At 35.3% G+C, this 15,730-nt stretch overlaps 1 protein-coding gene across 1 annotated transcript in view; it reads left to right on the top strand.

Moving 5' to 3' along the window:
- Positions 1 to 15,730, top strand: part of LOC107435813 (rhodanese-like domain-containing protein 14, chloroplastic) — a 24,887-nt gene continuing 9,157 nt past the window's right edge. Inside the window, exon 1 of the mRNA XM_060819899.1 lies at positions 1 to 201. Coding sequence (XP_060675882.1) covers positions 1 to 201 — 201 coding nt within the window. The remainder of the gene's footprint in view (positions 202 to 15,730) is intronic.

The following is a 15,730-nucleotide window of genomic DNA, read 5'->3' on the forward strand; positions in this document are numbered from 1 at the left end:
ATGATAGTATTTTGCCAACGTAACCGTGTTTGCCCTGAGCCACATTTGGCTCTAGGCACAATCAAGCAAGCAGACACCTCCTTTGTTACCATTCTGGTTGAAGACACAATTGGTGGTCTCCAAGTTCTTCACAAATATACTTGGGTTGATGTAAAGCCAGTGAAAGGAGCTTCTATTGTCAATATTGGTGATATGATGCAGGTAAATTGATTCATTCCTTCTTATATATGTATATATATATATATATATATATATATTCCAATCCAATATTATAATTATGGACTAATACTTTATGTGAATTATTAATCTTACATCCATACACACTGCATAGTAAAAGAAAATGCTATAATAATGACTTATATATGTAGAAGATGGATCATTTTATTTTTTAAAATATAATTAATATATATATATATATATATATTAGAGAATACTAACGAGTTTTGATTGTTGTTGTTTGAATATTGGGTAGCAGCTGGTTAGTAATGACAAGTTCAAAAGTGTAGAGCACGGAGTTTCAGAACCCCGTGTATCAGTCGCATGTTTCTTAACTCCAGATGAAAAACATAAAAAATGTGGACAGATGAAGGAGCTTCTATGCAGTCCCTCTTTACAAGGAAACCAGTTTTATAGAATATTGAACTCACTATAGCGGCAAAGGATTTTATGGTCACCGCTCCCATCCTGATTTTAAGCTAGTTTAATTACCAATGGTATCGTTTTTATTATATATATGTGTGTGATCGCCAATAAATTAAGTAGAACACTACTTGATAACTTATGGATTCTATATATATATATATATATATATATGGTGTGCAATACTACTGGAAATATATATATTGTATGATTTGGATTGTTAGCAACGAAGTATCTTTGCTTGAGTTCTAAATGATAGGCGATAGAAGACTAACATGGATACAGCCAATATTGGAAACCAGATAACCATGGATACGGCATAGAGCAGTATGCACGAGATAATAATAATAATAATAATAATAAATTAAAAAAATTTGGTTTTTGGTTTTCTACCAAATTAATTATGTTTAATTTATTTATCTCAAATTATCTCTCAATACTGACTATTGGTAGTTCAAATTTATTAAAACATATAATTAATTAATTATCATAAACTAATTTTAAAATAAATTATATATTTAAACAATTTAGATTTAAACAATATCATTTAAATAATAATTCACAATCACAATTAAAAATACTCTTAGTTTGGCAGAGATTAGGTTAGATATATATATATATATATATATATATGTAAGTGAGCTGACATTCATTAAGACTCGGCCACTTATACAGCGATTTTAAAAAAGAAACAATAACAATGCTTTAATTTTCAAAAGGAAATAAATAAAGAAAATGTAGAAAAGACAAAAATGAGGTTAAGTTAGTAAGTTAAATTAAAAATTAGAACTCAACAACTTTTATGTATATCATAAGATAAATTATGATCACAGTTTAATTTATACACACTTTTTATTAATCACTAATTTATGAAAACGATCAATGTATTTTTTACAAAACATTTAGGTGAGTGTATTCAATTTAGAATTTAATAAATTTTAAAAAAATTTTAAATTTTAAAAAATTGATAAATTATTAAAGAGTTCCATCAATTCCATATGAGATTTGCGAGAATCAAATGAAATTTTTAAAATTAAAACTGAATTTTATATATTTATATATATATATATATATAATTTTACTTTTAAAATCTTTCAATATCTATTAAACTTCATCATTTTTTTAAAATTCTCTAAAATCAACAATTCTTTAAATATTCAAAAATACATTTAGATTTTAAAAAAACTTATACAAAATTTTAATTGAATAAACTTAAATTTTAATGAATGTTAACAGTCTATTAAAATTTGAATTTTACACCTTTTGACTTATGGATTCCTTTAAAATGTGAATTGAGTACATTTTAAATTGAATATAGTCAAGCTGATCATAAATAAAAAGCATGACGTAAAAAATCTAAGTTGTGTTTAATGACAATCTATTTATTAATTACAATTTTGATATTTCTTGTGCAATATTAATTTAAGATATATTTGTGATGGATGAAATCTTCTGTCCATTTACTTTATATTACCATTTTTATCCATCTTATATTTCCATTATTATTTGATCAATAATAAAATTGCATCCCACCTTAAATGAGGTCAAATGAGATGACGTCACAATGATATTATGTCATCATGTGACATTATGTCATTACATTATATATTGATGGAAGAAAAAAAAGCGGAGAATAGGTTGGATTCACATGTGGTCTATATCACAATTAGCTCATGAAAATATTCAATTATTCATATGTAATTCACGTTCATTCCACCAATAAAAGCACCATCTAAGCTAATTTGTTTGAACTTTAAACTTACTGCAAACGCTTCCTTAATTTATATAATTATAGTGGTACTTAATCAATCCTTTAGAATATACAACGATCCATAAAACAGAAAATAGCAATGAAACTTAAATGCTAAAATGAAGTAGCAGATCATAAACTAAACTAACTTTGAAAATGAGATACGCAACATAAACTTACTTATGTATAAGTAAGTAGTTCTCACATTAATTAGTTACCAAACGTAACTACAAAACATCGACCACATAGAAATGGACGAAGACTAGTGCGTACGTATATTTTATTAACTAGAAAACACGCTGAAAACATTACATTATTTTATAATTAAGCGTTGGGGTCACAATCATCGCCACAATCGCCGATACAAATCCCGGGAATGATGAGGCAACCGCAGGGTGCTTGACATGACATGATGTCGTCGAGGCAAAATCTACCGGGACAACGATGGCCAGTGCCTGTTACTGTGCCTTCAGCATTATCTCCAAGAGTACATTCTTATGATGATCACTAATTTCCCTAGTCACCATTGGTCTGTTGGTAACACTAGCGATTGCCCTGAAGTTCTCGGCAGCTAACCAAGGCAAATGGGCTAATGGTTGCCATAACCACCATTGCTATCATCACCACGGATACTGTCATTTTCTTACTCTCTATTTTTAGCTTTTGATTTTCTTATACAACTCTCTTTCTCTAAAATATGGTATCTTTGTGTAGGTGCTTTAATTTTTTGCAGGGACCTTTTTATAGCCATTTTGGGACCTCTTCATTAACTAATGGAAGTTTGACTAAGCTTGCATGCATGCATGCAAATTTGCCAACCATATGTTGTCTTGATTCCACCGCTGCTTCAAGAGACCTATGTACTGGCATGAATTCTCATTGGAAACATGCAAGTTAAACAAGCCAAAAAGCTAATTAATGTGGCTATAAAAGACAAAAAATTGTTGCAGCCAAGGTGAAGGAAGTCCAAAATTAAAGCTCCCATCCATCTTTTCTTTCTTTTCGTTTTCATAATCATTTTTCTAGAAATTTCAATTCTTTTATTTTCTTTATTTTCTGTTCAAATTATGTACATAATTATATAAAATCAACACATTATAAAAAATCTATATATTTTAATTAAGACATATAATTAAAATAATAGTGATTATTAAGCGAATTATACATATATTAAATGTAGAATATTGTTATTATTAACCACATATTGATCCCTAATTAATTCATACTCAACACACAAAATATATATTCTATATGTTAATGCGTGTGTCAAACTAAACAGAAAGCAAAATATCAAAAGTTGTTGGGAATTGTCCATACTAATTAACGTCAAGGGTCCAGCTACGCACACGAATGATTGCATTATTTACTGAACCATAACACTTTAAATGTTATTAATGAAACTACTATTTCAGATTAATATATATTTATTTATTTGTATATGGTATTCGTTTTTTGGTCCGAAAGCTCGTGGAGATTGAAGAACAAGAGGTAGGGTAAAATAATTTGCCAAGTCATCAATGAAGATGGAAGGCAGTGAGATGTGTGTGCTCAAGAAGGAAGTTGAGCAGTTCCTCGAAAGCAAAGCAGATGTCAAAGGTCTCGTAGACTGTGGAATAACCTGCAAGGTTCCCAGAATCTTCATCCATTCAGAACTAGCGGAACAACAAGATGGTCATAATCATGACCATAATCTCCAAGTTGCGGTTATATATCGATCTCAAAGGCTTAGCAGATGATGATCAAAGAAGAAAGGAGATTGTGAAATCCATAGCAAATGCAGCTGAAAAATATCAAATGCAACCAATTAATATTTCTAAACAGCATCGATTGTGAAAAATATCAAATGCAGCTGAAAATTTTCCATATTTAAACATCAATTTGATATAAAATGAAAATAATATCCATATATTTGATTTCCATTACTCATGTTCATATGATTATGATCATATTTTGATTTTAATTTATATATACATATACATACATATATATATATATATATATACACACACACAGCTAGCTAGTATTGATAAAATGAAGTGTGGAGTAGAGTTTTGGCTACGCAAGTAAATAAGGCTCGTGTATCGGTTCCGTGTTTCTTGACTCCGGATGACAAGCTCAAATCATATGGACCAATTAAGAAACTTTTATCAGACAACAATCCCTCACTCTAAAAAGAAACTAGTTCTACAGATTTTCAAACTTAAAGCATCTCTAAATGACTCTTTATATGTTTAATTTGAAGAGCTAATATGTAAAATCACCCTCCAACCCACTCTGTATTTTAACTTTTTAAAATATAGAGTGGGTTTGGCTTTCTAAATTTGAAGAGCCAAAAACACTCTTCATTATTTAATGATGATCAAATTTCAAGACCACTATAATATATTTTACTTGCTATTTATTTTTTCTTCCCGTTGCCTTAACTACTCAATTGAACATATTTGGAAATTCTTCTCATCCCAACAGTCATATATTTATCCACTGCACATGGGTCTATACATATATATATATTCATGCTCATAATTATTTTTTTCTTCTAGAAAACATGGATTTTCATACTGATAGCCATGGAAATCTACATTTTGATTCTAATGAGACTCCCCAATTTTCAACCCAACCTTCCAACTCTGATGATCAATATTCTTTGTTCAATACTCAAAATTTTCAAGTGTGTACTCCATCATAATCCAATTCTAAAAAATCACGAGGTGGTAACTTTACAATGGAAGAAGATCTTCTCATTGTTTCAACATGGCTCAATGTCAGTTTGGATGCAATACAAGGAAATGAATAGAAACACAAGTCTTATTGGACACGGGTGTGGGAATATTTTCACAAGAACAAGACTTTTGCTTTAGAGCGTACACAAATTTCTTTGATGAACCATTGGTCAACAATTCAGTTGGTTACAAATAAATTTTGTGGATGTTATACCCAGATAGAATCTAGACATCAAAGTGGTGTCAATGAGCAAGATAAGGTATTTGTGATTTACATATAAAAAATATTTATTATTATTTTGTTGTATATATGTTACTTGGGTTCTTTTTTTAAGTTTTTAGATTGCTAATGCAAAACTACTTTACCAAGAGTTGAATAAAGGTAAATCTCCATTTTAGTTTGAACATTGTTGAAACATATTGAGATACCAACCGAAATGGTTGGAGGATTGCCAAAAGAAAAAACCAATGAAAAATAAATTCAAAAGCTCTTCCCCTGTTGCCCTTCAACTCCAAAGATTACTCATATGAATCATGAAGATGATGACATCCTAAATCCGAGCTCTGTGAATATAGAGAGACCACCAGGAAGGAAAGCTGAAAAAGAAAGAAAAAAAAGGAATAGCAGAGACTTTGGAAATGATTCTTCAAGTTCATACATAAATATCTTACAAAATATAAGGGAAGAGAAGAAACAATGCAATGAGAAAAAGTTAGAAATATTTGAAAAAATATATAACCATGAACAAGAAAGGGTTGTTTATGAGCAAGAAAAGCTTAAATTGGAACAAACGAAGGAAGATGAAAGGATATGATGATGGATACAAGTGGAATGTCTAAAATGCCAGTAGATTTTTATCTATGCTGTCAAAGTGAAATCATTGCAAGAAGATCTAAAAATAATCCTTGAGTTTGTTTTTCTTAAGCAATTGTAGTTAAAGTTACATATTATGAGTCCCATGTATTTTTCATATTTTACATGTAACTGTAATTGACAATTGTTTAATCATTTTTTTTAATTTTTATTTGTACTTCATATGAATGTTATTGTGCATCCTTTTATGCTACATGTTGTTCTCTATATTAATATTGCGATGCATTAATCTATTTGTGCTAAACATGTTTTCCAGAATCTATTTTTTTTTTTTAATTGACTCAATTGGAAATGGAAGTGGCAGAGCAATATAAGACAGCACAAAATAGGTGACAGTCAATAAAATTAGTAGTGAAATATATGACAATGAAATTTGCAATAACATACATACTTTGGTGTTGCTAGTATGCAATTACTGTATACTGTGATTGCAGATGATGCTGTTGACTATGACAAAAGCAGTGATGACCAAGGCCGTGAAGGCAGTTTGATGGACGATGCCTTTGACTTTATATAGAAAAATCATGGCATCAGCTTAGAATCTAACTATCCTTATCAGGCTGCTGATGGTACTTATATATGCGACTAATATCTCCTTATAAGTAATTATATATAAGACTAATATCTCCTAGCTGACAGTTCACAATCTAAACTAAAGCTCCAAACTTGAGTTGATAGGTCCACATCCGAGTTTAACCAAATCACTCATATTATTATAGAGCAGAATCAAAAATATTAATTAATGCCCAAATTTGACATGCATATCACTCTCATTTTCATAACTACAAAAGTCTGATTTGTGTATTAAAGAGATTCTGGAATTGCATTGGATTCTTATCCAAAACAACTTTAGTAGTATATGGTTCTGGTTACATACGATCCATAGATTTTCACCTACAGAACACCAATTAATAACATACATGCTTTCACTTTGATTGTTTTTGGAAGACATGTCTTTAGATGGAAAGACATCTTTTTCTTATAGCCTTTTATAAGTGCAAACTTTTCTTGTAGCCTTGTATAATGCAAACTTATTTGTTTTTGTTTATGAGATGGTCATATAATGGCCTTAATATTTAAAATTGGTGATTTAATTCTCTTTTACAGCTTTATTATCTTATCTACCTTTTTAAATTTTGTAATGCTTTTTTTTTTTTTATCCTTAGGTAATAGATAGGGCTTTGCATGGTACTTGAATATGGGGAAATTGATTTGGCTCACATGCTTTCAAGAGTTGAATATAAGTCTCATTAACATGCATGCCACTCATCAAACAAGACATTCTACAAAATTGATTCTTACATTTTCACCACCTGTTGATGGTTCTGCCCTTTTTCTTTTTCTCTTTAGTGGTTCTAAACAAATAAGGCAATATGTTAATAATTGACAAATTAATAAAACTTAAAATACAGTAATATTCTGGTTTTCTGCATAAAATTTGTAAGCAGAGGATCATCTAAACTGGAAAAAAAAAAAAAAAAAAAAAGGTGTAGTAGATCAATATATAATGCTTTGCTCAAAAGGCAATGAAGTTCACTTTCACAATCCACGGATAATTTCTAAAGAAAAAGTGGCTTTTCCTATTCCTAGTAACAGACTGCCTGCAAGTTTCACTCATAAGCTCAAATGCTATGTGTCAATATTACAAGATTGAAGGGCATTACTTCCCCTATCCTTCAATAATTTCCCAAGGCCTTTCAAATTGGAAACTTTTAGCAACACATAAAACCATAACCATTTCTCAACTCAAAAAAGCTAAATGCAATCATCCTTGTAAACTATAACATGTTAGAAAAAGAAATCCTTAAAGGCTCAAGATTTGAAACTGTACTAGTATCACCATTTATTGCAGAGGATGCTGTTGACTACTGATGATGCTGTTGCTGCTGACTACAGATGATGCTGCTGATCCTGTTGATTGCTATTGATGCTGTTGTTGTTGACTACAGATGATGCTGTTGACTGCTGTTGATGCTTTTGCTATTGTCTACAGGTAATGCTATTGATTGCAGATGATATAGAAACAAAATTGCCATATAAATGAAACGTAAAGCCTTGGTAAGTCATATACATGGCAAGGCTTTTATAACCGAACTTATTAACCAAAATTGTCCTTATATATTTTGTTCAATTTCCTTTAATTGTAATTGGGATAGATTGGAAGAGAAAACAAAGAACTATTAATTAGTAAAGTAACAGACAGCCAAACCAGCAATTGTAATGTATCTAAAGCAAGATAAAATTCTATCATAAAAAGTGATGAAATCTATCTTTTTGAATGTTCTTAACTTCAATAATAACAAAAACAAAGTTCAATCACTTTTGAATGTTCTTAACTTCAATAATAACAAAAACAAAGTTCAATCACTTTTGAATGTTCTTAACTTCAATAATAACAAAAACAACGTTCAATCATCATACATATGGAGAAGCACAAGACAACTACAAGCAATCAAGCATTTATAGTTCTTAGGCTTTGTTCCCTTTCATGTAGCTTCGAAGCACCATACCTAATGTCAATCAAAGTTACATATTATGAGTCCCATGTAATTTTCATATGTGCTCGATAAGATCTTGTTGCAGCTAAGAATGAATATTTCTATCCCTTATAAGATGATGACATTGAATAAAATTTAGAAGCTCTGTTGTAGGCTCATGTGAAACAGATATAGTTGGAGTGGCATCAAGTGCATCATAGTTATAATCCAAATATTTATCATGTTGTTCATCTTCAACAATCATATTATGTAGTATGATGCAAGCTTTCATGATATCTTTTAAAGTTTCACGATGGCAAAAACTGCTGGCCCATGAACAATTGCAAATCGGGATTGCAACAATCCAAATGCTGGTTTCACATCCTTTCTTACTGACTTTTGAGCTACTACAAACCATTTGTGTTTGTTATCTTTTGGAAATGGAATTGTTTTCACAAATGTTGACCATGAAGGATATATACCATCAGGAAGGTAGTAACCCATTATATAGTCATGACCATTAATGGACTAATTAGCTAGAGGAGCACGTCCCTCAGCAAGATCTGTGAATAAGAAAGACCTCTCTAGAAAATTTATATCATTATGTGATCCTGGTAGCCCAAAAAATGCATGCCATATCCAAAGATCATGAGAAGCTATAGTTTCAAGAATTATAGTTGGTTCATGAACATGCCCAACATACATACCTTTCAATGCTGCTGGACAATTTTTCCATTTCAATGCGTACGGTCAATGCTCCCTAACATTCCAAGAAATCCACATGCTTCATTTTCTTTTAACAATCTAGCAATGTCATCTTTGTTTGGTGATGTCATATACTTCTCTGCAAAAATTGAAATAATCACCATAACAAATAGCATCTACATGGCAGCAGTGATATTTTAGAGAGAAGACAAACAAAGGATTCCAGCAGCATCTCTTTTTTGGACAAAATATGGGTCTTGCCTTTCTATTACAGATGAAATACGAATAAAAAGGGATTGACTCATTCGACACCTCCTTCGAAAAGAACTTGGAGAATACACCGGATTTCTTCCAAAATAATCATGAAAAAGCTTGCAATGACCTTGAATTCTATCATGCCATATGTATGCATGATTTGGAATTGAACCTTGATGTCGTACAGTGTAACACCCCGTCCCAAATCGCACCGGAATCCGTGCACGTTGACCGTTGATCGTTGACTAAAGGGGTCAAAAGTTGACTTTTTGACTCGGTGGGAATTTCGAGTTGACTAGGGTACCGTGGCGAAGTGCACGATGCCACGAGTTCGTAGACTGGTAGCACGTCGAAAACGGAGCTACGGTTTGAAAGTTATGGACGAAACAAGTTGCGGTCCAAACTGTCCAAGGGGTGTCGGAGTTGACTTTTTGTTTATAGGGAATTGAGCTTTGACTCATGCATGGTTGTGAAGTGCTCGTCAATACGAGTTCACATACTAGCGGCACGCTTAAAACGGACATCCGGTTAAAAAGTTATGGACGTTTGAAGTTTACCCGATACCATATTATTTTAATGTTTTTGTGTCGGTGAACAATGAAATGCCACTTGTCAGCTTCTGAGTGGTCCACGTGGCATGAACAGTGTCATGCAGGGGTTTTATTTGTTAAAACACTCGGGGAAGAGAGAGAAAGAGAGAGAGGAGAGAGAAAGAGAGAGAGGAGAGAGAGAGAGAGTCACCGGCCACCGGTCATTTTCACGTTTTCCAGCCTAGTTACTGTACACGCACCGGCCAGCCAGATTGCCCACCTCATTTCCGGCAAAACCTCCAAATTTCACGGCGAACGGCCGCCGGACGCGCCCGGATCGGACGTCCGAAGTTTGGTGGAGATTTTTCCCCCTCCACCGCCGGCCACCGCGAATCGGCACTGTTCTGGCCATTTTCCGGCCACACGCGCCTGACAGCCTTGATCCTCTCCTCAAGTCCGGCCTACCCACCAAAAATCACGGCCATCGGACCACCGACGCGCCGGGATCGGAGCGTTTTCCGGCGAGGGGTCGGAAATCTTCAAACGGTGATTTCTCCGCCGTCCGACCTCCGTTTTGCTCACCGTCGGTCCCGTTGGATTGATCTCCTCATGATCTACAAGTCTGCAAAATTTCACAGCCAACGGCCACCGCACGCACGCGCCGCCGGCGACGGTTGCCGGTGACCGCGGCGGCCCGCCGGAAAATACTGTTCCGGCGAGTACCCGAAATTCCGGCCAGCTCCAGTCCGCAGTGTTCGACCTCCTGAACCCAAATCCGACTTCCGTTTCCGCCAATTCGCGACGGTTTGGGAGAATTGCAGAACCGAAACTCGAAAAGCTTTCCGGCGAGATTCCGACCCCGTCGGGTCCGATCACCGGGAAGTAAGACCGAATCTGTGATCAGCATCACTCGAGCTTCGATTCGGTATATAACTCGTAAATTCTAGATAACGTTTGTGTTTTACCCCCGGGTACCGGGTATTATTTACCCGATTAAAATATTAATTTATTTGACTGTCTGTGAATTTTGTTCTAGGAGCACCGGTGAGTCGTAGAATTGATCCCGTAGTGGATCATGGGTTAATTGCGTGCTCCAGGTGAGTGACCCACCTTCAATTTAATTTTGGGGAATTTAATTGGTGAATATATTATGTGTGAATTAAATATTTGGAATTTAATTTCTATGTGCCAAATATTTATTGGATTTATTGTAGAATTATTTATGAATTTATTGGATTTAAGAAAATGCGAATTCTACAAATTTATGCCGTGTGGAATTATTTTATGGTTTTGAGGATTTTGAAATTGGTGTGGTTTTAATGGTAAATTGGGCACGATTTGATTTTCAAATATTTCAAGGAAAATATTTGGTTATGTTGGTGATTTCAATTTTTATGAAATATGCCCATAAAATATTATGGGATTTGATTATGATATTTCGAGAAATTATTTATGCTTGAAAAAAAATGTGGATATTTGAATTGATGGATTTGGGAGTTGGTGGATTTGAAAATCATGGGATTTATGGTATTAATTATAAGGAAATTGTGGAGAATTTTCCGGTTCAAGTGGATGGATTATGCCCGCTATGTTTATGAAAAATGTGAAATTTATTTTATAATTTAAATTGTGGATTTTATGATTTTTAGATGCACCGCGCACGTACTGGTGTTCTGATTATGTGATATGGATATTGTGCACACGGATATGATTAGTGCGCAGGTGGGTGTGAGTAGCGCGCAGGTGATATTATGAGGGTGTCCTGTGGATGCCATCGGAGAGGGTGGCCACCCCCCTTTGGCCGGGACACCAGGTTAGCAGCGGCGCAGTGGGACGCCACGCGACCGTATGCCGGTTTCTTTCTATAACCTCCTGTCTGGCAGTACCTTGGGACGCTGGGTACTGTTGGCGCCACTGGTATATAGTGGGTGCATCAACTGATTTCGAAACTGTGTTTTAAGAATAAAATGTTTTAAAACTGTATTGGAATTAAAATTACTATTACTGTTCGGATATTTATTTGATGTCTTGGTTTTCGAGGAATATGAATAAAGGGTTTTGTAAAAAGGTTTTAAAAGGGGAACCTTTCCAACTGAGAGAATTGTAAGGGTTTTGAGAGAAAATATTATTTCCAAATAATTATTATTTATATACCTATTACCGTGGTATTATATTGTATAGTAGATAGGGTCGCTCACTGAGATGATTAGCATCTCACACTCTTAAATTCTGTTCCTCTAGGTACCAGGTTGTCGGCGTCCACTCGGAGCGGACTTGATCTTCCTCGCTGTTTTAGTTCGTGCTGTACCCTGTTTTTCTTTTATTGCAGTTGTAATATTTCTTTCATTCTTGTTGTATTTATTGAAGTGCTGCAATTTGTGGAATCAATTTGTAGTATTGTGGGAGGAATAAGGGGATATTTTTAGAAGTGTGTTTTCAGTGCAGGTAGTTTGTGGTAAGTAAATCCCTTAGGGGAGGCTCTGCCGGATTTTCCGTTGGAGAGTTCGGTAGGGTTTCCCTGGGATCAGGGCTGTCTAGGGTTCCGGGGAAGGAATTCTGGACGGGTCCTGACAGTTGGTATCAGAGCTCTAGGTTCTAGTATTCCTAAGGGACTGTGCATTGTTGTGTGTCCCATCCGTGTCTAATCTCTCGTTTTACCCGTCTTAAAGCGTTCTTTCCGTTTGTCTCGAAGCAAATTCGTTGCTCAAGTTTGAATAACTCTAATCTTCGAGGGTGTCAATTAGGATCATCTAGCATAATGGGGACTTCCTATGGCCTAGTCGATGGTCGAGGATGCCTTTTCTTTTTGAAGGTCAAGCTTATCATCGTGAATGGTATCCGTTTCGTTCATGGAGGAGAAGGATGATTGCCTAAGGATGTGTGTCGATTAATTTCAAGGCGTCAAAATATTTTTCCAATCGATTATCAAAATTAAATGCTTTTCAAAGTGGTATTTGAAATTAAAGGTGTTTTATTCAAGTATTTTTGGTTTGTGTTCATACATGTATTTGTATGTTATATCGTTTGATATTATACTGCACCATATGGAAGCGGCGAACCAATGTGGTCCATGTAGAGCTAGCCCCATGATCATGTTGCCTACGAGTCCAGGGGATTGGACGGCCAATATAGGCAACCACCCTGGTTTGTATTGGTAGCAGAGTGTCGGCGACAGTTGGAATCATGGATCACGTAGTATGTAAACGGTGTCGTACGTACCTCCATTACAAGCGTGCATATTTTATTTTATGCTATGGATTTTAAGACCTGATTTTATGCATTTATCCGTGTTTTTATTATTGTTTCAATGTGGAGTTTTAACAATTGCCTATGCAAGTTAGGTATATTGAAAAATATATTTTATTATTTGTTTTATGTTATGGTTTTTCCAAGAGCAACTTAAGGGTTAAGTATCGCCAGTCGAGAATCCAAAGCAGGGTATTGTTGAGTTCAAAAAGGGGATCCTAAAGGACGCACGTGATTCAATGTATGCGATACATCCCAAGGGTATAAAGATGTATGGAATGCTCACTAGATGACATTGTGGTTTGGCATGATAAAGGAAGTTGCAAGATCCGAATAAAGGTACTTAGGTCACCGATAAGTAAAAGTAGGGAGATGTAAATATGGATTTCGTGCTTAAACTATCATTCACAAAGAGAAGGTACGACAGCGTTTAGAGAATCAAGCAAGATCCGGATAGCGACTAAAGTTCTACTTGGTGGTTGATGAGGTTAATGAGATGAGGATGATTCCTTAGGCATGGTTGGATGTTTAAGCATGGTTATTTTTCATTCCAGAAGCTAAGATCTTGATATCTTATTTCCTTGGAGATTTAAGGTTCGTATTGGTGGTGCTTTATCGATTCAAGGTGGTTGATATTGTTGGTGATAATTTACAATGATAAGAAGTATGATTTTTGGGACGTAGTTAGAATTTAAGAAGTGTGGAATACTTTTATGGGTTAAGGATCTAGTGAGTTGTTCATAGTATTGGTGGTGATGCTAGAATTAAGATTTAAATTCCTTATTGCTTGAGGTGTGGATTCATGGAATTTATTTGAAATGAGGGAAACTTAGGGTTTTCAAGAATGGTATTTGGATGTTGAGAATTTTATTCATGACCTTGATGAATTTAGTTAAAAGAAAGATTGATGTTTGTCGAGGTTAAGACTATTGGTTAATCAATGAGGAGCAAGGGTTTTATAATTGTAAGTACTAGGAGGGTAATCGAAGACAAGTGAATTAATCTCAACCTTAACTTGGTGATACCAGTATTTGAGAAAACTAGACTTAAGTTCTAATCTTACCTTTTAAAGTGCTGATCGAGTCACGAGAGTTGGTTGTTGGTTTAAGGATGCATGCTTTAGAAGCACCTTATGGTTAGCGTTCGACTATGACCAAGACTTGCAGATCGTGGGCATGAGAAGGAAAGTTGCACAAGAGGAAGTTAAAGTCACTATTAGGCGTGATGGTAGTGTAGTGATAGTGGATAAGGCCTCTAGTATACTTGCTAAGTTACGCTGCCGACAAGTGGAAGCGGGAAAGCAGACATCGGCATGCAGCGTAATTCATGTGTTGTTGCTACAAAAGAACATCGAATACCTGTCAGTCGAGGAAGCGATGTGGAAACTCGAGGCACTACTTGTATGGGGCCACGTGCCAAATCTATACCGACCACAAGAGCCTCAAGTATATTTTCACTCAGAAGGAGTTAAATATGAGGCAAAGGCAATGGATGGAGTTGTTAAAGGATTATGACTGTGTGATTGATTATCACCCGGGTAAGGCGAATGTAGTGGCAGATGCTTTGAGTAGGAAGGCTACTGGATCCCTTGCTCACATCCAAGTCATCCAACTACCTCTCATGGTGGAGTTGAAGAAGATGGGGGTGTTAATGCATATGCACCCTTCAGGAGTTCTTATGGCTAGCTTCCAGGTACGACCGGTGTTGGTGGATCGTATAGTAGAGACCCAAATGGAAGATCCTAAGTTGAGGACAATTAAGGGCAAGGTACAAGAAGGTCTTGATCTGGAATTTTCCATAAGGAGGGATGGAGCCCTCGTGTATAAAGGACGACTTTGTGTTCCGGATATCCCAGGACTCAAGCAGGAGATTTTGGAGGAGGCGCACAGCTCGATGTATGCGATGCATCCTGGGAGTACCAAGATGTACCGGACGCTTGTTAAGTATTATTGGTGGATTGGTATGAAGAGAGAAATGGCAGACTTCGTATTAAAGTGTTTGATTTGTCAACAAGTGAAAGCAGAAAGACAGAAGCCTTGGGGACTACTCCAACCTTTACCGATTCCCGTGTGGAAGTGGGAAGAACTCAACATGGACTTCGTATTCAAGCTTCCTTCCACACCTAGAAGGTACGACGGCATTTGGGTAATCATTGATCGTCTCACCAAGTCGGCACACTTCCTACCGGTACGAGAACGTTTTTCACCCGAGAAGTTAGCCCAGTTGTTCGTGCAAGGCATACGTGGGATCAGTTCAAGATGGCCTTCTCTACTGAGTTTTGTCCTCCTGCCTACCGTGAAGCAAGAAGGAGAGAGTTCGAGGAACTACGACAAGGGAACATGAGAGTTCAAAAATATTTTTAAAGGTGGGTCACTCACCTGGAGCACGCAATTAACCTACGATCCATCATGGGATCAATTCCACGACTCACCGGTGCTCCTAGAATAAAATTCACAGACAGTCAAATAAATTAATATTTTAATCGGGTAAATAATACCTGATACCCGGGGGGTCAAACACAAACGTTTACCAAA

Source organism: Ziziphus jujuba, chromosome 8 (genome assembly GCF_031755915.1).
Source record: "Ziziphus jujuba cultivar Dongzao chromosome 8, ASM3175591v1".
Classification (NCBI taxonomy): Eukaryota; Viridiplantae; Streptophyta; class Magnoliopsida; order Rosales; family Rhamnaceae; genus Ziziphus; species Ziziphus jujuba.